At 36.6% G+C, this 25,158-nt stretch overlaps 3 protein-coding genes across 3 annotated transcripts; 2 read left to right on the top strand and 1 right to left on the bottom strand.

Moving 5' to 3' along the window:
- Positions 1 to 14,335: 14,335 nt before the first annotated feature.
- On the top strand, positions 14,336 to 15,001 carry LOC150083195 (zinc finger MYM-type protein 1-like). Its single transcript, XM_090378426.1, has one exon. The coding sequence runs from the start codon at positions 14,336 to 14,338 to the stop codon at positions 14,999 to 15,001; it is 666 nt and encodes a 221-aa protein (XP_090234552.1).
- Positions 15,002 to 15,540: 539 nt separating this feature from the next.
- Positions 15,541 to 16,053, top strand: LOC150083196 (uncharacterized). Its single transcript, XM_090378427.1, has one exon. The coding sequence runs from the start codon at positions 15,541 to 15,543 to the stop codon at positions 16,051 to 16,053; it is 513 nt and encodes a 170-aa protein (XP_090234553.1).
- A 7,289-nt stretch (positions 16,054 to 23,342) lies between these two features.
- Positions 23,343 to 23,945, bottom strand: LOC150083197 (uncharacterized). Its single transcript, XM_090378429.1, has one exon. It carries the CDS (start codon positions 23,943 to 23,945, stop codon positions 23,343 to 23,345), a length of 603 nt encoding a protein of 200 aa, XP_090234555.1.
- Between the last annotated feature and the right edge of the window lie 1,213 nt (positions 23,946 to 25,158).

Consider the following 25,158-nt stretch of genomic DNA (forward strand, 5'->3'; position numbering starts at 1 on the left):
TCCTCAACAGATTCCTACTTTATTAAACCAAACAGACCAAACTGGCTGCTGCCATAATTTGGAGGTATTTGACATGCTTCGGGGTTTGCTTCAATGAGATTCTAGTAACGGGTGGTCAATTTAGCCAAAGTCTGTGTTAGGCAGTGACAGAACAGGTTGCTGGCATTCTCAGGTTTCATTCCTGATCTGATTGTCCCTGTGATTGCGGACCTTGGCAACCTCCAGGGTACAAGATTCTCAGGTTCATCTATGCTAGAAGAGTTGAGGAAGAGAGGCTTCTGCATCATATACAAGACAGCAAATGTGATTATTATTATTGCTATTATTATTATACAAGTTGGTAATGTTATTCCAAAACCTGCGTGATGTGCATTCATTCCCTCTTGCCATTTTCTGAAGACAGTCAGGCAGCAATGGGGCCTTCTTGAAGAAGTCTCTCTACCTTAAGGCTGGATGTGTTTTGCTGAGAATATGTGATGTGCTGATTTTTGTACTGTACTGGGGGTAAACATTCAGGCATTAAAGGTTTGTGTAATCTGTATGTTTTTGTTTTGTTTTTGTATTTGTAAAATACATACCATATTCAAGCACCAGCGTGACACAGTAGTAACAGTGAAATATTTATTACAAATCACTTAAGAATTCAAAATACTATAGTTATAAAAGGTGGATTAGTAAAGGAAAACAGTATCTATTCAAATCAATATAAAACATTTAGCCATATAATGTCTGTTTAGTCCTTCAAACAGGCCTCTGAAGTTGGGTATATTCATATTGTAGTTTTAAATGTTTTCCACCAACCTTATGTAGAAATAAAACAACGAAAACTGGAATCTTGATAACTATGTATTTACAATAAATTATATTTGACTGTATTTACAATAAATTATATTTAACTTTACAACTAAAATATATAAAATAAAAAATATACATTAAAATATACTGGGTTAAGAACAAAACCATAAAATACATTAAAATATACTAAATTAAAAGCGATAAAACCATAGTGATTTGTATTTTATTGTTCTTAACCCAATATATTTTAATGTATATTTTATATATTTTAGTTGTAAAGTTAAATATAATATTGTAAATACAGGCAAATATAATTTATTATAAATACATAGTTATCAAGATTCCAGTTTTCGTTTTTGTTGTGTTTTATTTCTACATAAGGTTGGTGGAAAACATTTAAAACTACAATATGTCTGTTTAGTGGTTGTAATGCATAGTTCTAGAAACCAGATTCTGGTTGGCAGGCAAAAATTCATTACCAGATCTAGCTCTGTTTTAGATATATAAATTATTTTTCCAGCTGAGATAATATTGTAGTAAGCACCCAATTATCACGTATAATCTGGGTTTTTTTTTTATTCTTTCAATTTTCATTACTCGACTGAATTTATTGTCAGCACAAATAACCATTTCGATGCCATAGCAAGTTTTGTTGATCCACTATCGAGCACTGTTCCAGCATGTGTGGATCTAAGATTCAAACTTTGAGAGCAATGTTTAATAACATTGTTGATGATCCTTTGATGTAACGTTCTGACTACATTTCTCCCAGCAAATAATTTCCTGTAACTATACATTTTTTTGATCATTATTTATCTTCAGACTTGCCAGAACATGTTGAAGGTTCCTGAAAGCCTTAACAAAACACCATGAAAAATTTTAATGGCTACTTTGAATTTTACTTATTTTTTAAACAAAATCTAACTATCGTTACAGACTGGATGTCACACCTGACACGAGAATGCAGTTGTCTGAAATCACTCCTAACTGTACAGGACTTTGTGAAAAAACACCATTCTTCATGCTAAAAGCCTGAGGTACAACTGATTGTATACTCAAATAGTGACAGTTTATTATTCAGTTATTTTTTTGTCGGTCTGAAAAAGGTAGATTGTAAACATAAATCAGTTCTAAGATCAAAATTTTTAATTTTAGATACATATCGCCTGAACATCCTCTGTTTAAGCTGGCTGGGATGTTGAGGGTCTGGTTATTTTTGAAACCAAAAAGTTGTCTGAGCAAAAAACTTTGGGAAACAATTATATTATACCCACCTTTTAATGAAAAGTGGGTATAAGACTAAATTTGCTCTCTGTTCTGAAGACATTTATATTGTGGCTATATATAGTTTTGAATTCAGTGCTCAGTGGTTTTACCTAAAACAGTGCAATGAGATAAGAACCACAAGCTGACAGAGGCTTGTCAGGACCCATCAAGAGAATTTTTAACATGGTAATTTTATTTTTTAGCCCCAGATGCCAAGTGATAGTGTGCCTTAACTGAGATTCTTCAAAACAATTATAGTATTACCTTTAATTTCCCAAGTTCATTAAATCTCTTTATTTAAAAGCAACTCTTTCAAACACTGCTTGAACAGAGTAAAAGAAGAAAGCTACCTTTATTTTTTTTCTTCAATCACACTGCACCTGCTACCCTGTGGCAGGGATGGAAACCTGGGTGGAAAAGCCAATTCTCCATGGCTAAAAGAAGCCAAATGGATGTCAAATCTGTGCAGCCCAATGGCTCAGCATATTGTGACTCGGAAACCAAATCCGAGAAGAGAAATGCATAAACAAAATCGTGCACCATTTCTCATTCATTCCTTGTAAAATCAACAACCTATGAATAAACTTGCCCCATTGGATTCAAAAATGTTGCTGGTACACCCAAAGCAGTTAAGACTACAATCAGAAGACTGGAAACCCACAGAAGCACAGTGAAGCTTTGCTTAAACTCATCTTTTGATGGAGACCCCTAAAAGTAATGCCTAATACTGTTCTGAAATACTTCAAAGCAAGTCATAGCAGACATTAGATGTATCAGAATTGAAAGAACAAAGTCATGATGCAAAAAATATGGAGAATTTGTACTTATTTGCAACATTATTATACATTGAATATCCCAGTCTTACTAAAAACATTAAAACAGGTTAGCTGTTGCATTGTATTCATCCCTATAAGTGCAAAAAATTTGGTCATTCACAAACATGCTGGGAAGCCGCAATTTCCGTGGGTCCAAGGACAAGTGGACTGTAATGCCGAATTTGCCTTGCTGTACATACTGAAGGCTTTCATTCAGAAATATTCAAGATACCAATATATATATATATATATATTTTTTTTTTCACCTAATTTCCAAAGCTCAAAAGCCTGTGAGCTGTGGAAATTAGGTAAAAAAAAAAAATTGAAAAGTACAAGATAGAACATAAAATTGCATATCAGGAAACAAGAAAACAACTTGACACTAAACATAACTGCAGTGGTTGCCCAAAACATGAAACAATAGCAATGCAGAATAGCACTTGTTTGCAAAATATAACATTAAAAAAAATTATAGCATCTCTAACACAACAAATACAGGTAGTTCTCGAATTTACGAGTTAATTCGATCCTAGCGCGCGCTCGTAAAGCGTGAATTCAATCCCATAGACAATAAAAATAGGAAATTAGCTAATTAATTGTTTAAACAATGACTGATTTATCCAAAGAAATTAAAACGTAGCCTGTAAAATCAAGCAAATTATAATAAATTATTTGACTTACAAATTTTGAAGAATGTTTATTATCATCGACTAAATGCACACTCGCTGATCGCTTATTATTTGCTAGGCACTCATTGATTTGTTGCACAAGGAGTTGTCTTCAGAAATGCTTCAAGAGGCGTTTGTTTCCAAGATAAATTTCTCTTTTTGTAAATTTCAATAGCATGCATAAGCATTTTTTAACGTAACGCACAAATTGCAACTAACACGATTTGCGCGAAGTAACAAGTTTACGAAGCTTCAAAAAAAAAAAAAAAAAAGAAGATTCTGAAAATTGTTTTTTATAAGATGGAAGATTTCAGTAAAGGAGAAAACACATTTCGCCATAATAACGCAAAAAACCACACAATTTCAGCTATTGGTACTTTCGCAAATGCAATAACATTGAGTTTATTACCCGTTTATAATTGCTTGCAGTAACACAGACGTCCAATAAACCGGAAAGTGCAAATTGTTTTTATTTTATGGTCGTGACCTGAAATGTGCTTTAGAAAAATGTCAGGTGTTCAAAATTGGTTCTTATAACAGAACATGTGATAACGATGAAAGTGCATTTTATTGATTTGAATTGGTAACTAATACAATTTGCACTACAAAAAACGACCTTTTAGAGAGATATAGCGAAAATTTCAACTTCCAAGGTCGGAACGAATTGCCAAAAAAATGTGTTATTGGGTTCACATTACGATTTTTCATTTCGTAAAGCTGGGTACACTGTATTGTATAGCTACACGCGTGGTTTGAAATGTAGTATTTATGGATGTTTAACATTCATTTTTTGCAATTAATGTTCATATTTTCGATTTTGTTGATACCTGATACTTTAGGAGGGGAAAAATTGTAAACCCGGGAACTCGTAAAGCAAGGACTGCCTGTACTTTTTTTTTATGTAAAAAAGAAATGTAATGAAATTTATTTGAAAATCACACTGTTTCACCAAAATACACTGACTTTTGGGACATCCTGTGTATGCATAAAATCAAGCAGATCCACCTCAATAAGTAAATAATGGATCACATCCTGGAATATAATTGTACATGACTAGCATAGGATTAAGAGCTTATAACGAAGTAGACAGGTTTGCAAAAAAAAAAAAAAAAAACAGCTTCTGAAGTGTCCTATCCTATTAAAAATGATACTCCTTATACAAACTGAATTTTAAAAAAATGCATGTTTTTTTGCATGAAGATGATGCCATTTTGGTGTAATCAAGAGTTCCATCCGAACTCTACCACTGCTTCCTTAAGACCTGTGTATGTATTGCTCACCATTGCCATCACTCTTGTCCCCATATACCTCCTCGTTGGCCCTGAGTGCCAAGCATAGTGATTTGAGTGACTTTTCAGCAGATTATCTAGCCAATTGTGAGTTGTTGCAATTTCCTTAATTCCTATGGTATATATTAACAGCAATACAAACATGGCAAAAATACAAAAAGCTGTTATATAAGATACCTGCACTAAAAGTATCATCATTCATTCTACAGATTAGTCCACAGGAAAAGTATCCCCTTTCATTGTACAAAAATGCCTGGAAAATATAGCTGAACTCCAAAAGCAGTAGTAAAAAAGGTTAAAATTAGGCGACTTACTAATTGAGACAGCCAGTGCAACTGATGGAAACATCCATTTTGGTGGGATTGGGGTAACAGTGACACCACCCCATAATACTTTGAACACCTCGAAAGGAGTAATCTCTGAATGAGATCTCAAGGAGTAATTCATGTTAAAAGAAGAAATAATTGCCCAGACCAAAAATATCATTCCAAATCCACCACGGCACATGAAAGCAGGATACTTGCTTTGTCAAATTCGACCATATGTACCAAATTCTATCCGATGTCTTAAACGTCAAAAATATGGACATTCACAAATAACTTGCAGAAAATTGCAATAAATGCCAAATGTGGTTCCCAAGAACATACCAATCAAGAATGCACAAGTGAACACCTTAAATGCCCAAACCGTCGTGGAAACCACACTGCCTACTCGGGAATGATAAAGATGGAAGCAAGAAATGAAAATACAAAGCAAAGCACTAGGAGGCTGGAAAGACATTACAACCAGCTATCAAGGAAACCTACCTGTGCACAAATAACCCAAAACCAACAAACAGGATCACAAACTAAGTCACAATCTTACGAAATGAACGGTTGTCTGATGGTACGCAAATGGCTCACGTCTGCAAACCCCACTCTCAGTTCCACCGACAGTGATTTCCTCACTATCTGGAAAAAAAAAGAAAACTCTTCCATAACAGTACACCATGCTGCTGAACAAATGGACACACTAGGAAAAACACAAGAACCCATTCTAGAAATATTTTCCACAGAAGATATGAACACTGGAAAGCCATATTTCCCTTAAAAAAAAAAAAAAAAAAAAATCGCAGACAGAAAAATATAAAACAGTAACGAGAAAACAACTCAGTGAGTCACATCTGGTGAGTATGGGCTTGGCACACCCAGGGTCCTGAGCTGGATATCATCATTCTTCTCTTTCTTGGCGATTCCCTTCTCTCTCTCACTCAGGGTAATTCAGAAATGTTTTTTGGCTGTTGCAGCATAAGCCTTGGGCTTCCTTGCACCATATACAGGCGGGCCTCGATTAACGCGATTAATTCTTCCCGTGAGCGCATCGCGCAAAACGGAAACACGTTAATCGAATGTCATAACCAATAGGAAAAATTATAATTGGTCCTTGACCTGGAATGGCCATAAAGAATTTTAAAAATACCTTTTAAATAACTTTTTAACTGTATATAAGGTAAAAGATAATGAAAATAATTATGGAATTAAATGTTTATTGCATAAAACAGCGGTTCTTAACTGTGCGCCGCGGAATATTTTAAATTTTCGAGGGAAACAGCGATACTCGACATCTGTCGGACATCCCGCGAACTACGTAGTTCACAGTTTCAGCATTTCTTATTAAGTTGTTTGGACCTAACTACTAAACGAAACTGTTAGGTATTTCTTTTGGTCTGGGTGCGCCTTGAAAAAATTACTGAGACATTAAAGGCGCCGTGAACCGAGAAACTTTGGGAATCTCTGACATAAAATACACAATGAAGAAATTACTTTTGCGGAAATATTTGAACAGTGTTGACTTTCTCTTTTCATCAATCAATTTCCGATAGCCGACGACAATCTTTTCTGGGCCCTGGCGAAATAAATATCGCAAAGAACATCAAACCTTTTGTTTGAGGTTCTATGCGATAAGAAAGATTTTATCTAATTCTTTTACCGTTATCTCCTTCGCGGTAACATTTTCATCTGGCTCATTTAAAAATTTGAATTTTTAAATGCAAGTCTGCATTGACTTTATTAGCAGGAGACAAACACTTCTTCCGATGGTTGATGGAACACACAGAGGCAGGCAGCAGGCAAACGTTTGTTTATTGACCGTACGACTCGCGGTAAGCTTAACGCGCGATTCAAATCTTTTTCAACTATCGCATAAAAAAAAAAAAAAAAATCGCGTTAACTCGAAATTTGCATCGTGTAAAGTGAAAAGTGGTATCATTTTTCAAATAGCATTAATCGAACTCGCGTTATGCGAGGCCCTGCTGTATAAGTAAATAATAATAGTAACTCGCCCTAAAATAATTAGTACCTTTATTCAATGGAATTATCGTGGTTTCCATAATATGATGTCCAAGATTTGTTTCTGCTTACAAGAAACATATCTAAAACCTGATGATACAATCGTAATTAAAAACTACACTATACTTAGGCGAGATCGAATAAATAATTCTATAGCCCACGGAGGAGTAGCAATCCTTGTCAATTCTCACAAACCAGTTCAAACAGTCTACCTAAAATCCTTAAAGCAATAGCGGTACATATAGCAGAAAGTAGTTTAATCACAATAGTATCGATATATTTACCCCCGAAAAAATAAGTTATGAAGACTTAAAAAGAACTGATAGATCAACTACCCCTCTCTTTACTGTATAATGGGGCTCTAAACGGACATAACCCTTTATGGGAAAAAACAGATTTTAATAAAAGAGGACATCAAATAAAAAATTAAGATGCCAAAAATCTAACCCTAGTAACATGCGTATGCCCACCTTCCAACAGGAACCAGCACAGCAATTTATCTTACTTTATGCTTCCCATTGTTTTATCCTGTTTTAAAATGAACAGTTCATGAAGATCCAGCGACCACTATGCCATTGTCATTTTCACAAAAAACTTACCATGCCAGTCCAGACGAAAACCCAAATGACCCTTCACAAAGCGGACTGGGAAAAATTCAAAAATCTAGCAGTAATTAAAAAACAATGTCCGACAACTAACCATTGACCAAGCAGTACAATATGTAACCGACCAAACAGCAGAATAATGAATACCATAAACGTCCACCAAACTTCCTCTATTCCCAAAGCCTTGCTGGAATGAGAAATGTACTTGAGTGAAACGAGACAGAAACAGAGCATGGAACATTTTGCGCAAAAATCCTACCGCAGACTAATAAATTTTAATAAAAAAAATGAGATCAAGAGCAAGATATGTCAGACTGGCATGCAAGAAAGCCTCCTGGATACGTTTTGCCTCAACCATAAATAGAACTACAAATGCTAAAACAGTTTGGGATAAAATAAGAAAAATGAGCAATAGATACCAAAATTTCGTATATCGAATTATCAATTGAATCCAAAAGAAATAGCAAATGCCTTAGGTGAAACTTTTGCCAGAATATCTGCCACCACATGCTATCCATCGAAATTCCAGAAATATAAAAATCATCAAGAAAAATATAATTTTAAATTCTCTACTAAATACGTAGAAAAATATAATTACCCATAATAGAACTCATTAAGGCACTGCCACAAAAAGTGCCGAAGGTCCAAATGGCAACAAATATTTAATATATTGAAGAATCATTACAATTTCTACTTCTTTTATGCAACAGAATTTATATGGAGCACGAATTTTCTAACATATGACATCATGCGATTGTCTTCGTTTTCCCAAAACCTGGCAAAGATCCTACTAATCTGAAGAGCTAACGTCCAATAGCACCAGCTGCCTAGGAAAATTAATGGAAAAGGTTATAAATGCAAGACTCATGCGATAGCTATAAAACTATAACATTTTGTGCCCAGTGCAGTGTAGCTTCAGGGAACATAGATCAACTTGGAACTAATTAAAATAGAAAACAACATACGAAATGCTTTCATTAGAAAGAATGTTTAGTCATGATTTGCTTTGATATCGAAAAAGCATACGATACAGCCTGGCCCTATGGCATTCTCAAGGCCATATATAACTGAAAGCGGCGAGGACATCTCCCTTTTTTTCAACCAGAACTTTTTACAGCACCGAACCTTTCAAGTACGAAAACAAACCACACTCTCAAACGTTTTCCTACAAGAGGAAGGGGTATCACAGAGATCAGTCCTCGGTGCCACTCTGTTTTCAATAAAAATAAACTCTATAACTTAATATATACCATCTACCATAAATCATCTTTTTATGCAGATGATTTCAGTATCTTTTTAAAACCCAAAACATGAGAACAATAGAACGCCACTTACAAGGTGCAATAAACAAAGTTGGCAAATTGGGCTCAGGAAATGGTTTCACGATCTCCATACAAAAAACCATAGGCGCGCTGTTCTGTAGGAAATGAAACCTTCATTTAGATCCGAAACTAAAACTTAACGGACAGTTAACCCCACTCAAGGCAACCAAAGAATTTCTTGGGCTTATTCTTGATAAAAAAAAAACTGACATTTTTAGAACACACAAAACAACTAAGAACAAACTGACTCAAGAAACCAAACATTCTGAGAGTCATGGGCAACGATCCGGGGTGCAGTTACTTTATTGGGATTATACAAGCCCTTATAAGATCCCGACTAGATTATGGAGCCCCCGTGTACCACTCAGCCAAATCGAGTGCCCTGAAATCGCTTGATCCAGCGCATCATAGTGCTTTACGTACAGTATTAGGAGCATATTACACATCACCGGTCCAGCGCTTATATTCAGAGGCTCACAAACCACCACTACAACTCCGGAGACAAAACCTTCTGTTATGCTACGCTGAAAAGATAAAATCAATACCTAAGCGCCCAATATGGACAATCCTACATGAACCAAGTTTGGAAAACATATATAGACCTAATACCACACGTAATTTAAATATCAATGAGATAGCAACTTCTAAAGTTCAACATCCACCTTGGGATACCATACAAACAACTTGCTATCTCCATATGTATAATTGGAAAAAGGATTCTTTACTTAAGCAAAATTTCCAAAAATTACATGCAGCCTACGAATACCAACATTGCAATTTCACCCTGATATGCACAGATGGTTCGAAACAAACTAAGGTAGGTATAGCTGCCAAGCTCCTGAATACCATCATCTCCAAAATAATCCCAACAGAGTGCAGCATTTATCCTGCAGAATTGGAGGCTATAAAACTAGCCATGAACCATACATGGCTTACCATGCAGTATAATCTTCCAGGATTCATTCAATGTCCTGCAAGACTTAAAGAATAACACCATAAGTACCCATACGTAAAATACAAAACTAGCAAAGCAAAAGCAAAACATGAGTTTCTTCTTGGATTCTGGACATGTAGGCATAGATGGCAATGCACAGGCGGACCAAGCAGCAAAACGAGCAGAAAGCCCGGTCAACAATACCATAAAAATACCATACTGGGACTATTGAATTACAATTCCAAATAGCGATGAAAGACAGTGGCAACAAAAATTTACTGGAGCAAGCTGGTAACAAATTATAGATAAAAACCGTTGGTACAACAATGGAAAACCAGAACAGGACCCAACAGACAAAAAGTTATACTGAGCAGATTAAGAATTGGGTAACACCAATGTTACCCACTTCTATCTGCTCCAAACTGAATCTCTACCTCAGTGCTCTGACTGGCAAACAGTACAACATATTCTACTTGACTGCCCTACTTTACACGAGAACATCAGATTACCTTTAAATCCTTAAAAGGAACGGACATATTTTCATTACGAAGCAATATTGTCAGATAAATCTAATATATCCGAAGTTTTCCAGTTTCGGAAACGTATAAATTACTATAATTTAATATAAAAATCATAACAAAAGACATCAGTGAATAAATCATTAGTTTAGCGCACTATAGCCACAGAAGCTGATGCGCCAGTAAAATATCACATATACACTGAAACGGACTTAGGCAACCTCATTATTCAGATATTAACTCCATTCTGTTTACTAGATGCAATGTCCACTACCCACTTTGGAGATCACATCAAATGTACGTGCAAGGAAACATCGAAGCGATACTGGACAAGAACAGCGTCACTACATTTAACACTGGTCTCATACATATGTTTACTTTCCTACAGGATCATCCTCTGCTATTGGCCTTTCCATCTGTTTTCCTATATTATTTTCAACCATTGATTGGTGAGTGATTGGATTGATGACCTCTACAACAGCAACCATACCCAATAATCTTTTTTTAATCTTTTCCCACAGGAACTAGTAGTTGTTGGTGACTCTATTGTCAGGGAAACGGGGAACATGCTTTGTAAAAAGGATAGGTGGAACAGGACCAGGATATGTCTGCCAGGGGGTAAAGGTTGATGACGTTGTAGAGCGGATATCATCTTTTAAGGGCACAAAAGTGATATAGTTGGACACGTTGGCACTAATGATATTAAGAGTAGGAGCCCGGCAGAATTACTTAAAAAGTACAAGTCACTGTTGAAAAAAAGCCGTGAATTAGGGTTGAATTTGAAATTGTCTGCAATTCTGCCCAGACACGATAGGAGGGAGTATATGATGAGAGCCTTATCGATCAATTCGGCCCTGGAAATACTGTGCAAGGGGTAAAATATTTTTCAGCCTGGACTGTACTGGTTAACAGGAGAGACTGGTTCTACAGGGATGGGATACACTTAAATAGAAAGGGTGCAAGAATATTTGCTGATGCTATCGCGGCAGTGTTAGGTGTGTCGGAAAACTGCTAGCTTGGGGAGATACAAGGACTAATAGAATAACAGTACCCACTGGCTGAGGCGAAAGTGATTCTTGCACCGCTTCAATTGGAATGCGCAGCAGCCTGGAAAACAAGATTCAGGATATTTCAGAGACTGCTGGGAGTCATTGCGGAACAAGTAAACTCATGGGTTGTTTTAGGGTAGCTAAGAATAGGAACAGGTGCATGTATACTTCTGTGCACACCAATGCTAGGAGTTTGGTAAATAAATTTGATGAATTTGAGGTATTGCTCAGAACATCAAAGGCAGATATTTTTGGGATATCAGAGACGTGGTGTCACACAGATATAAGGAATGCAGAACTGAAATTTCGGGAGTACAATGTGTACAGAAAGGATAGGAAGGGAGGAGGGGTTATGCTATTATTTAAGAAACACATAAAATCCAAGGAAGTGAAGCCAGTCGACATCGCTGGACAGTGCAGTGTCGAGTCAGTTTGGTGTGACATAAGCATTGGGAGATCAAAATTGAGAGTAGGAGTGTGCCTAATGACTAATGGCCTAATGACTCTGATGAGTATAATAAGAAACTGTACAGAGAAATAAAGTGGGCCAGTAAATCAGAGAGTCTTATAATGGGGGATTTTAATTTCCCAGATATTGACTGGAATTTGTGGTTGGTCACTCACACACTGGCAAGGCTTTTGTGGATTTATTGGATGATTGTTTTCTACATCAGCATGTTCGGGAGGCAACTAGAGGGAGTAATACTCTTGATCTGATTATTAGCAGTGATTCTTCATGCATTAAGAATCTGCAGATAACGGAACCACTAGGTGGCAGTGATCACAGTGTGCTGAAGTAGGATTTACTTAAAGATTTGATTACCATCAGGGGTAAAGGAAAGGATTTTTGCTTTCGTAAAGGCGACTACGATGGTCTGAGACAGTATTTAAATTCTATACAGTGGGACCAACTGATGATGTTACCAACAGCAAATTAAAAATGGGAGGCATTCAAAGAATTAATGTTCCAAGCTACTAGGCTTTACATACCAACTAAGAAATATTGTTCAAGGTTTAGGCCTAAATGGATGTCAGATGAACTAATGAGGCATATGGCAGAGAAGAAAAATGCATGGGATACATACAAATTAATGGGTAACATGGAAGCCTATGATAGATATAAGCTGGTCTGCAGGGCAGTGCTGTGCTATGATACAGAGAGGCGGCACCGTAAGGGGACGGCATAAGCAGCGAAATCAAAATACAATTTGAACCATTCAATAATTAAAAATCTTTACGCAACGCTTTTCTATATTGGTGTATGTTATTCCGATATTGATGTATACGATTTATGATTTATCGCACGCCTCAGCCTAAGCGCTTTCGGTACCGTTTGATTTCGGTTTCTGGTGCAGGTGCATCGTTGGTGAGCGCTCGCCGAAAGACTTTTGATCTGACAGCGTGAGGCTATTATTTTTGTTTGTAATACACCGCGCGGACGCTCCTAAAAGCTGAAGCAGCAATTATCACAAAAGACAATTGCGCGTGTTACGTGTTGATAGTTCTGCTTTGAGCTTACAATTATTGACACTATTTGATTTTAATGTTAGTTTGTCTCGGAAAGTGGCTGTGCTGTGTTTAAATCAGATATATAATAATTTTTTGTATAATATTTTTGCATTTATACTAATTCAGTTTTTGTGTTTAAAACGTAGATCAGGTAAGAGAATTATTGTTTTTTACAACAATTGTAGTTACTTATTATCATTGAAAATGATTATGTTATGACAATAGGGACTCGAATTAAAAAGTAGCATTTGCATGGACTGGGTATATCTTAGGTGCGGAACGTGTGCCTGTGTGTGATAGATAGAGTTATTTAGGTAATATTGGGCTACTTTTGCGTTCTGTGTGTGTGATGGACAGAGAGTTGCTTTGGAAATATTTGCATTTGCCTACTTTTGCGTTCGTTATTTATTGCTCTATTTTTACCAAATTCATATACGTTGAAGTGGAGACAATACAATAACAAGTTAAAGAAAGGCGTATGGCAAAACGGCTGCTAGTTGTCAATTTGACAGATATTCGTTACCTATTTATTATGTTCTGTTACCTGCAAATCTTACTAGCTTTGCAACTCATTTCTATCGTTATTTTATCTACCCTATTTTAATAGCATGATAAGCATCATCATATTTAATCATTTTCAATGACCCCCCCTCCCCCGGTTGCATCTTTGCGAAGGACTGTGAATTTTTATTTAATATTTTTATTACAGTATGGAACAGAAAAGGAAAAAATTGTCTGGAAGTCAATATAAAAAGAAACGCTTAAAGAAAGAAGAACAAGAAAGTAAGCTAAGCTATGTTATGAAGGAATTCTTAGTACAAAAGTCCTGTTTAGATGAGCCGTCCACATACACATCAACAGCGACTGCTTTGGATTTGGCAAATAAAAACTCAGTGCCGCCCCAATCACTTCCAGAAGAAGTTGTTGAAGAGAACCAAAAAATAACACAATCAGAAGCTCATCAAGAGCCAAGTAGCAGTGGCAGCCAGCAGATATTAAACGAAATTCCTTCTGATCCTGCATTATGGAATGCTTTCTGCATGTCATCTGAAACTCGTCAAATACTGGTTGAGAGGGATCCACATCAAATTAAAGAATTCGAGTTTCCTATTAATAAAGGAAGGCGTAGATGAACTAAGCCCTCGCATTATTTGAAAGTGTTGAGCAATGGTGAAGTCGTTGAGAGAAGTTGGTTGATTTACTCTGTTACAAATGATGCCGTTTTTTGCTTTTGTTATATGTTATTTGATAATTCGTCTGCTATTAGTGACTGGCCCAAAAAAGGCTATTCTGACTGGGGAAATCTTATAAGAGCCCTCACAATGCACGAAAAGTCTGTAAATCACAGAAATGCTTTTAGAACATGGAAAGAATTGGACATTCGATTAAAGCAGAAAAAAACTATTGATGCTGAATATCAACGAATTATGGATATGGAAATTCAGCATTGGAGAGGAGTTCTAAAAAGAATTATGTTAATAATTAGACTATTAGCCTCACAATGCTTAGCTTTTCGTGGAACAACTGAACATTTGTTTCAGCCTAATAACGGAAACTTCCTAAAGTTGGTAGAATTGCTTTCTGAGTTTGATCCAGTTATGGAAGAACATATCAGGAAAGTTCACCGCGAGTCTGATAAATGGTCTGTGATTTATCCAAGCAATAATATACAAGACGAATTGATAAATTTGATGGGAAATGTAATTTTAAGCAAAATTGTCGAAATAACAAACATCGCTAAATATTTTTCGATAATCGCCGATTGTACCCCAGACGTAAGTCATATTGAACAGCTCCCATTAACAATAAGAGTTTTCGCTTTTAACTCCATTCAAAATAAATATGAAATTGAAGAATTCTTTATTGTGTTTTTGAAGCTAGTGATTCAACCGGAGAGGGTTTGACAGAACTTATACTGACACATTTGGAAAAGTTAGGTTTTCAGTTAAAGTGGCTTAGAGGACAAGGCTATGACAACGGAGCTAATATGAAAGGAGTAAGAAAGGGTGTACAAAATAGAATACTTGAAAAATATCCAAGGGCGTTTTATGATGCAGCGTCTTCTTCTACAGAAACAACTTTTTTTTTTCTATTGTACAAGAACTTGACACTTTTTTTTCTGGTTCTACAAAGCGTTGGGAAGTGCTAAAAAAACATGTTTCACAATTAACTCCAAAACCATTGAGTGCTACTAGGTGGTCAAGCAGAGTAGATCCGTTAAAACCTTTACGATTTCAACTTTGCGAAATCTATGATGCATTATTCCAAATAATAGAAGACGTCAACAGAGATGCAGAAACTAAAGTTAAAGCAAGAGGATTAGCAAAAAATATTAAAACTTACAAGTTTATATGCGGTGTAATTCTTTGGCATGATATTTGAAATAAATTCAGTCTCGAAACTATTGCAATCTGTAACTATAAATTTGTCAGATTGGGTAAGGATGTTATTAGAAACCATACAAAACGTGAAAAGTTATAGACAATCTGGATATGATCAGATGAAAATTGCTGCTAATGAGATTGTAGAGGATGTTGAATGCAGTACAGAATTTCCTGCCGAAACTGAAGTTAGAGCCAGAAGGAAAAAGCGTCAGTTTGACTATGAAGAAGCTGTCGATGAACCCTTAACAGAGGAGAATAAATTTAAAATAAACTTTTTCAATTATATTCTGAACATTACCCTTAATTCTCTGAATGAACGATTCACGCTTCTGGAAACCCATAGCAAAATTTTTCAGTTTTTATATGACATTTTAAAACTCAAGGATATAGATGACAAAACGCTAGAAAATTATTGTACCAGTCTCCAGTTAACACTTTCCGTCGAAAATGAATCAGATATAAATGCAAATGATCTTCAAGAAGAATTACGTGATGTATCCCAAATGCTACCATATTCTATGAAACCTTTGGATGTTTTAAATTATTTGTGCCAAACTAACTTAATTACTTAATATCCGAATACTGTTGTAGCTCTGAGAATTTTATTAACACTCCCTGTCTCTGTAGCTAGTGGGGAAAGAAGTTTTTCCAAATTAAAATTAATAAAACACTGCTTAAGAAGTCCAATAAGCCAAACAAAATTTAGAAATCTCTCATTAATTTCTATTGAATCTACATTGGCTGCCACTCTAGACTACACATCCCTAATTAACGAATTTGCTAAAGTTAAAGTTAGAAGGGTAAAACTGTAGTAGATTGTTGTAGTTGATATCATTATTTTAAAGTAGTTTTTAGTTTCAAAATAAAAATAGTATTCGTACATTTTGTGCAGTTTTTTTTTTTTTTAAATCACAATCGAAGGTTATTTTAAAGAAAAAACATTTAAGGGGCGGCATTTCGAAGACTTGCATTACTGAGAAAATCTGCCGCACGGCCCTACTGGTCTGTAACCAAGTTACAAAGGAGGTTAGGCAGGCGAAGGCAGATTACGAGAAATCTTTGGCAAAGAATACAAAGAGAAACAGCAGAGAGTTCTTTACTTATGTAAACTCTAGAAGGAAGGGGATGAATCAGATTGGTCCACTTGATATCGATCGTTCAACTGTTGATGATCCTGTAGCTGACAAACTAAATGAATATTTTGCATCGACATTCACACATGAGGAGTTATTCAGCGAGGGGAATGCCAGAGGTGTATTCAACTCTGGCAGTAAGCTAGATAATCTTGTAATAACTGAGAGTAAAGTGGAGGAGAAATTGTTGAAGATAAACACAAGAAAGGCACCTGGGGTGGATGGGATCTATCCAGTTATATTAAAGGAGGCAGCAAAGGAAGTAAGCAACCCCTTAGCCATAATTATAAGAGCTTCCTTGGACTGAGGGGAGGTACCCATAGACTGGAGATGTGCAAATGTGACCCCAATTCACAAAAGAGGATCAAAGGCTGACACAAGTAATTATAGACCTGTGAGTTTAACTTCTGTTCCAGGAAAATGAATGGAGGCACTCGTTAAAGAAGCACTGCAGGATCATCTAGACAAGACTTCAGTTATATCTCGGACACAGCATGGTTTTGTTAAGGGAAAGTCTTGCCTGACCAATTTGATTGGATACTATGATGTAGTCACGAAAGAACTGGATGCAGAGAATAACTTTGATATTATATACTTGGATCTTAGAAAGGCTTTTGATACTATTGCACATGGAAGACTGCTGCACAAATTGGAGTAGTGTGGCATTGGAAGCAAATTGCTGCTATGGATAAAGGGATGGTTGAGGGGGGAGAAGACAGAGAGTGGTAATCAATGGACACTGCTCATCGTGGAATAATGTTATTAGTGGAGTCCCTCTGGGTTCAGTGTTGGGTTCATTATTGTTTTCTGTGTTTATAAATGATATCGATGATGGTATATCAAGCTTAATGTCCAAGTTTGCAGACGATACAAAGGTTGGCATAACTGACGCTATGTTGGTGCAACAGGATCTGGAAATGTTGAGCAGATGGGCTGAGAGGTGGCAAACAATTGTAAAGTACTACATATGAGGAACAGCAATCGCAGAGCAACGTATCAACTCTGTGGTACTACACTGACAATGGTAGAGAATGAAAAGGACCTAGGGCTAATTGTGCAGGCAGATATTAAGTTCTCTGAGCAGTGCAGACGGGCTGCAAGAGTAGCTCATGGTGTCTTGTCAATGATATACAGGAATTTTTCTAGCAGGGATAAAGAGGTGATTATTCCCTTGTATAAGGCAATGGTCAGGCCACACCTTGAATACTGTATACAGGTCTGGAGGCCTCATTTCAAGAAGGATGTAGAGCTGCTGGAACGAGTACAGAGAAGGGCAACGAGATTATTGAATGGAACAAAGGGTTGCTCTTACGAAGAACGGCTTAATTTTTGCAAATTACAGTGTCTGAAGACAAGGCACCTGCGAGGTGATCTGATGGAGGTGTATAAAGCCTTGAACGGTTTGAGCATGCTCAATGCCGATGGGATTCTTCCTCTTGTTCAGAATAAACACCTGAGTGGGCATAAATTCAGATTGAGGAAAGACAGATGTAGAATAGATGTGCGGAAATTTGCCTTTAGCCAGCGGGTAGTTGGTTGGTGGAACAGACTTCCATCCCTTGTTGTGGAAGTTGATAGCCTAAATAAATTTTAGGCTCAGCTGGGCAGGTATTTCGAACGAACGGAGGAGTGAAATGAAAGTGTGTGTGTGTGTGTGTGTGTGTGTGTGTGTGTGTGTGTGTGTGTGTGTGTGTGTGTGTGTGTGTGTGTGTGTGTGTGTGTGTGCGTGCGTGCGTGTGTGTTTTGGCTGATGCTGCATTAGCTTGTTTTCTTGCATCATGTGCCTCTGCTATTGTGCTAATGCTAATGATAGTGCTTATCTGTCCAAGCCAAACACTAGCACTTCAGAAACTGATAGTCGAACAAAATGGAACTTTTCCAAAGCAGGCGAACAAATATTGTAGCTCATCTTGTATTTCTTATCAATCATATCGACATCAATGAACATATGGTGCAACAAATACTAGCTGCAGCCAAAATTGATTGCTGTACTGCAATCATGTAGGAAAACGAAAACATACTAATCACTAGTGGAACAAAGTGCACAATGCAGAAAAGGGAAAAATAAAGCATGGCACTTGTTCTGCAAATATCCAAACAAAAACTAATCACCTTTTAACTACAAGAGTCTGGTCCAAGGCACGTCACATAAGAAGACAGATAGATATCCAGACAAACTGAAAATATCCAACCTAGTGACGTGCCGAAGCATGAGCATCAGACAAATCTGATCGAACATGTGTAGTTCGATCAGATCAGTAGAACAAAATCTTGTGGGTCTCACTGCACGCCGAGATCCAACTTTTCGGTCACTTGGTCAGCTAAGGTCTGCGCTTGTGGAAGAAAGGGATTTGTTGCCACAAAATCTTATAGACACCCTTATAACGAGATTGTTCACTACTGTCAGGCCTGTTTAGGATAACGGAGTATCCTGAGTAAGCCTGTTTAGGCTTAAATATACTCCATACTGTTGTCGTGTTTTCGAGCATCTTGTATTTATTTCTGCGCAATGAAGAATGGAACGAATTACATTAGGAATCAGACTGTTAGATAAGAAGAGAAACACATGGATTAGGCAGCAAACTCAAGAAAAGGACATTCTTACCAACTAAAATGGTCTTGGGCAGGACACATACGTCGAAGACATGATGACAGATGGACTAAGAAAATAATAGAATGGTACCCAAGAGGAGCTAGTAGAAAACCTCCTGGAAGACAACGACGGAGATGGACAGATGAAATTCACGAGTTCGTGGGTAGTAAATGGATGGCCATTGCACAAAACAGAAGGAACTGGAAAGTTGTTGGAGAGGGCTTCATTCTGCAGTGGATTGAAAATGGCTGATGATTATGATCCAAAAATATTTGAAATATATTGCAGGATCACAAAAAATGGTGAAGATACTACTATCAGAATATCAAACATTCTGAGTGGCTATTAAAGACAACAATATTTGTTGGATTACCAGTATCTGTTACTGTCCACAATACTGTAAATTCATCTGAAGGCGTAATCAGAGCGTGGGACTTTCTTGCAGTGTCTGAGCAGGAATTAGTTCAGGAACTTAGTAATCAAAATGTAATAAGTGCAAAACTAATAATGATTAAAAAAGGTGGAAATCTTGTTCAACTTGATCAATCATTTCAACTTTCAGCACTTCTAACTTACCATCCGCAGTAAAAGCTGGCTATTTAAACTACCGAATTCGGCTGTACATCCCGAATTCTCTTCATTGTTTAAAATGCAAGAAATATGGCCATTCTTGCAGGTGTGCAGAGGTGATGCCATCTATCCTATAAGTGGCTCTAAGGATCATACACAAGCAGGTTGCTCAGCCTCAACTCCCGTGTGGCTTAACTTCAAAGTAACCTACCCTGCTTTTTTTTTATCATGTGATATGCGGAAAACCGGAAAGAAAATTCAAAGATACAAAATAGAACGTAGTAGAGTCACATATCCTGAAGCACACAGAAAAATTATGTTGACCTTGCCCAGTCTATCCTATGCGTCTCGCACGCGAAGCTATCTTTCAACTGCAGTTCAAGCAAATGTGTCAATGCCACCGAACACCTCTCTGGCCAACTGGGTTAAAGCAACCTTATCAGCCTCAAAAAAAAAGATGCACCTAATACCAAAACCAGCGAAGTATCCCAACTGATACTGTAACGGTCTCATGATAGTAAAAAATTAGAAGCTATTAATGCCATCAAGAAAACCTGATCACCAACCAATAGTATGGACCGAACCTATTGGTGCTCTGTAGGAGGCTTCCGGATCAACTAATGTATAATCTTGCTACCTCTACTCTGCCAGATAGTGACTGGAGGGAATCCGAGTACCGTGTATGCGGGGTGGGGGCATTGTCGAGGCCACGTTATGTCAAGGATTTGGGTATATTCTTACCATGTGTACGCCATATCCAAAAATTTCATTACTTCATACAACATGTTCCCCCCGACACGTTTTCTTACTATTGAATACACCATGAATTGTCAAACTAATAGAGTAAGCTTATCTGCGAAAGGATCTAAACTCCCAAACACTTCCTAGTTCATTTCACAAATATACGTGGTCTCAATTTAATCTCAACGATGTCCATTTCCACTTGCAGTCTGCGAAACCCGATGTACTTTTTTGACAGAAACTCAGTTATCCGTTGATTCAACTACTGCTCATCTCAGCTGCCCAAATTATTCGCTGGATGATTCCTTTCTCCTCAAAGGTGGTACTTGTCCATGGCGATGTTCGCTGTCAGAGACTTGGTAATTTGGAATCTCCTCTGGCTTAAAATCTCTCTACCTAATTCTGTCAAATTCATCTGTTGTCTCTACCGTACTCCCAACTCCACTAATCATTTGGAGCTCTTGGACTTCCTCTCTTTGCAACTTGACTTTCTCCAGTCCAACTTTCCTAACAGTGAAGTAATTTTCCAGCTGCCTTCCGTTTTCTAGTCACACCGACCCAGCTGGTCGAGATGCTGAGCCATTTGCAATTACTAATGACCTTGCACAGATTGTTCATTTATCTGCAAGAATACTGGACAATCCAAACCATACAGCCAACACGCTTGATCTTTTTCTCACGGTCGACGTCAGTGGTCCTTAAGGCACATCAGATCACAACTTGGTGATTGCCCCTTCTCCAATGGAGCCTTTATTTCATGACTATTCCGAACCTCTTATTGTTTGGTATTAGAAGAATGCAAAATGTGATGACCTGCGAAATTTCTTTTCTTCTTTTCCTTGGTCGGATTACTGTTTCAAAACTTCGGATGTCAGTGTTTGCTCAGGTCGTGTCACTAAATTATTCCTGTAGGAATGGAATCCATTGTTCCACACACCACTTTGAAATCTCGTCCTTTATCTAAACCTTGGTTTTCCAATAAATATGCTAAGGCTGTACAAGAGAAGAACGTTGCATATCGTAATTGGCTTGTTTCCAATTCTTCAGTTTCATTTTGTGCCTACACCAAAGCCCGCAACAATTGTAAAGCAGTTATAAAACAGTCCAAACTAGATTTCGAACAAGCTAGAGAGTAGAAAACTTGCTTCTTGCCCTAATGGTAGCCGAGCATTCTGGTCTCTTGCCAAAGCTATTGGCCGCAACTTTTGCCCATCTCTGCTCCCACCTATGTCCAAACCAGATGGTTCTGTTGTCACTTCAGCCAAGGATAAAGCTGACCTGCTAGCATCCCATTTTTCTTCCAACTCGTGTATTAATGATCTTGGTAAAGCACCTCCCACCATTCCCAACACGCTCCATTCAATGCCCCCTGTGGTCTTCTGTCAAAAGGATGTCAGAAGGATTTTGAGGAATCCTGATGCTAAGAAAGCTCCAGGTCCCGATGGTGTTTCTCCACTTGTTCTCAAAACCTGTGCTCCTGAACTTACTTCTGTTCTTTGCCACCTTTTTTCACTTTCTTATTCCAAAGGTGTTTTTCCTTCTGCTTGGAAATTTGCTCATATCCAGCCAGTTCCTAAAGAGGGTGACAATTCCTTCCCATCCAATTAGCGTCCCATTGCAATTACTTCTACTCTTTCTAAAGTAATGGAGAAATCAATTAACCGCCAACTCTTAAACTACCTAGAAACTTTTCGTCTGATCAATGATCGCCAGTATGGATTCCTTCAGTGTCGATCCACTGGTGATATTCTGGCTTGTGTTACCCATTTAGGGATAAATTCAATGGAAAAGTTGGGTGAAACACAAGCAGTTGCTCTTGATATCTCAAAGGCTTTCTACTGTGTTTTGCATAAAGGTCTTCTAAACAAGTTTCCATCTTATGGTTTTCCAACTGTTTTTTGTAATTGGTTATCCAGTTTTCTCTCTGATCGCTCACTGAGGGTGATAGTAGATGTAGTGTGCAGTGGGGTAGCTACCCTTTTTCGGGCCCAGAGGCAAAGAACGCGTTCGGGCCCCTTCTTAATTAATTGCAAAAACAGATGTAAAAAATATAAACACGAGAAGATTAAAAAAAATTGAAACCATCCATAACTCCTCCTCTGCCTCTATAGAACTAATAAATATAATGAATACATTTTTGAAGGTACTGTATAAATGATGTATTAAAAAATAAATATCGAATTTATATCAAACCCTATTTTTTATTATTGTAGAACAAAACCCAATAGCTTTAATTACAGATTAAGATCAACAGAAATACAAATTTGTATATACAAAATTATCGGTGAAAAAAATTTACTGTATATCTACGAAGTAAATAAAGCTAACTAGGTAGAAAGCACTCTTTATTCACATTAACAAAGATTCAAGCCTTAAGTAAATGAATAATATCTATAAATAATAAGATTTGAATTAAAATATGCATGAACATAAAACCACAGTAACAATAATAAATATATACATGACATATATTACGTGCAGATATAAATGACCGAAAAAAAATAAATAAAATACATAATAAAATATACACAAACATAAATAAACACCGCAGGCCAAAAATACACATACACACGTATAATAGTTTTGGAGTAATTTTAAAACAAATCAAAATCATTGTATGTAATAAGTAACCAACTGTATATGTTAAATCTAGTCTATATACACAAAAAAAGTTTTATAACAAATATTTTAAACTTTAATGAAAATTTTGTCTCCTAGCCTTTTTAGTCGAAAAAATATCTATAATTTCGTTGAAATGGACAGAATTCGCTACACCGTTTTCTATGCTTAAGACGGACAAATCGATATTGGCCTATTGTGTTCCTTATATATGTTTTAATTTTGAAAAACTCCTTTCAGCACCAGCCACAGTAACCGGCAAGATCAGGAATATAAAACATGCCATTATAACGTCTGTAACAAATGCAGATAACGACGTGTTTTTAATTAAAATAAGGTTGCACAAGTCCCGAATTGAATTAATTTTTGAAATTTCTTGTCCTAAAGATGATCTTAAATTTAATAGCTGCTGTGGAAAGTAATCAGAAATATCTTTATTGTATCGGTTTTGAAATTCTACAGCCGCTTGCTGCAGAGCTTCGTCGCTGAAAGATAAGAGTGTTTTTGGTTGCAAAATTTTGAAACTATCTACAACATTTTTTGTATTAAGAAATCTAGATTTTAATTGATGTATCACAATGTCTGTTGTTGCATAGTATATATCAACTTTAAACCGTCTTTCAGAATCTTGAAGTCGTTCGTCTTGAGCTAAATCTTCAAACATTTTTTTAACTTTCCTATTGCGTTTGTTACTAAAATTTAAATTTATTTCCCAAGATCTTGCTAAAGAAAACGCAAAACTTTTACTTTCTTCATAATTATCTCTTAGAAAAACCATAGAATTTAAAGATGTCTCTAATTGACACATTGCCTGACCGAGATCTATATTTTTTTGTTGCAGTAACTTTGAAGTTAAATTAATTGATTCCAATATTTTGTAATTTAATACCAAAAGGAAAACAAATTCTAACGTTTCCATTTTTTTTTTGCAAGCCAATTGTCTGGCATATTTCGTCTTTTTTTTTAGACACTAATATTATTTTTACTAACGTTTTTAGGACATCTGTAAATCTATAGTGCAACTCTAGTAAACAATCAAACTTTGATGACCAATGCGTTGGACACAGTTTCTTTAGAGTAATTGGTGATATAGCGCTAGCGCTATCATTTGCATCTACATTCTGTTTCTGATTCAATAGATCCCATCGTACAATACTATCCGCAAAAAATGAGTAAATACATTTTCAATTATGTCATAAAATAAAAGATACGTCAGCTACTTTTTTCAGAGCATCATTAATTACTAAGTTTAAGTTATGTGCCGCGCAATGAACATAGTAGGCATTTGGAACTTTTTGTAATATTCTCGATTGCACACCGCTATATGCCCCCCCCCCCCCCTCACTGTTGCGGCACCATCATATCCTTGACCTCGGCAGTTCTGTAAATCTAGCCCTTTGGATTAATAATGTCACTTTCAATTTTGCTAGCTGATTGGTCTTTTATATTATAAAATCCCCAAAATCGCTCATTTATAATGATTTCTGATGGGATATCATTTTCTGTTTTTACAGTAACACAACGAAATATTTGACTCATCTGATCCGTTTTTGTGACATCCAGGGTAGTGTCCGTGATTACGGAGAAACACGGGGCAGACTTTATTTCATCAATAATAACATTTTTGACTTTCTCAGATAAAAGACAAATAATTTCATTTTGAATAGTTGGACTCAAATATGTTGACCGGTAATTACGTTTTGAAATTAATTCCTTTAATATGGGATCATAGTTTGATAGAAGCTCAATTATAGACAAATAGATTCCACGTTTTATATTTTTATCATTCAGATTTTCTCGGTGACCTCTGAATGCTATGCTGCAACTGCTTAATACTAATGTAACATGAATAATGCGTTTCAAAACTTGTCTCCAGAAATTTTTTTCTTTAGTTCTACCGGTTACTATCAGCATCAATTGTTTTATTTGTGCGCCAAAGATCGCATGTTATACAAGCAGAAATGTGAACAGAGGAAGCTTCGTGTCTTTTAATTTTATTAGATAAATTTTTCCAGTCAGAT

Source organism: Mastigoproctus giganteus, chromosome 7, assembly GCF_048544385.1.
Source record: "Mastigoproctus giganteus isolate SK-2022 chromosome 7, ASM4854438v1, whole genome shotgun sequence".
In the NCBI taxonomy this organism is placed as follows: domain Eukaryota; kingdom Metazoa; phylum Arthropoda; class Arachnida; order Uropygi; family Thelyphonidae; genus Mastigoproctus; species Mastigoproctus giganteus.

Bases quoted from the DNA above. Each gene is read 5' to 3' on its own strand.
- LOC150083195 (XM_090378426.1), top strand. From the start codon at position 14,336: ATGTTATTTGATAATTCGTCTGCTATTAGTGACTGGCCCAAAAAAGGC.
- LOC150083196 (XM_090378427.1), top strand. From the start codon at position 15,541: ATGTTATTAGAAACCATACAAAACGTGAAAAGTTATAGACAATCTGGA.
- LOC150083197 (XM_090378429.1), bottom strand. From the start codon at position 23,945: ATGTGTCAATTAGAGACATCTTTAAATTCTATGGTTTTTCTAAGAGAT.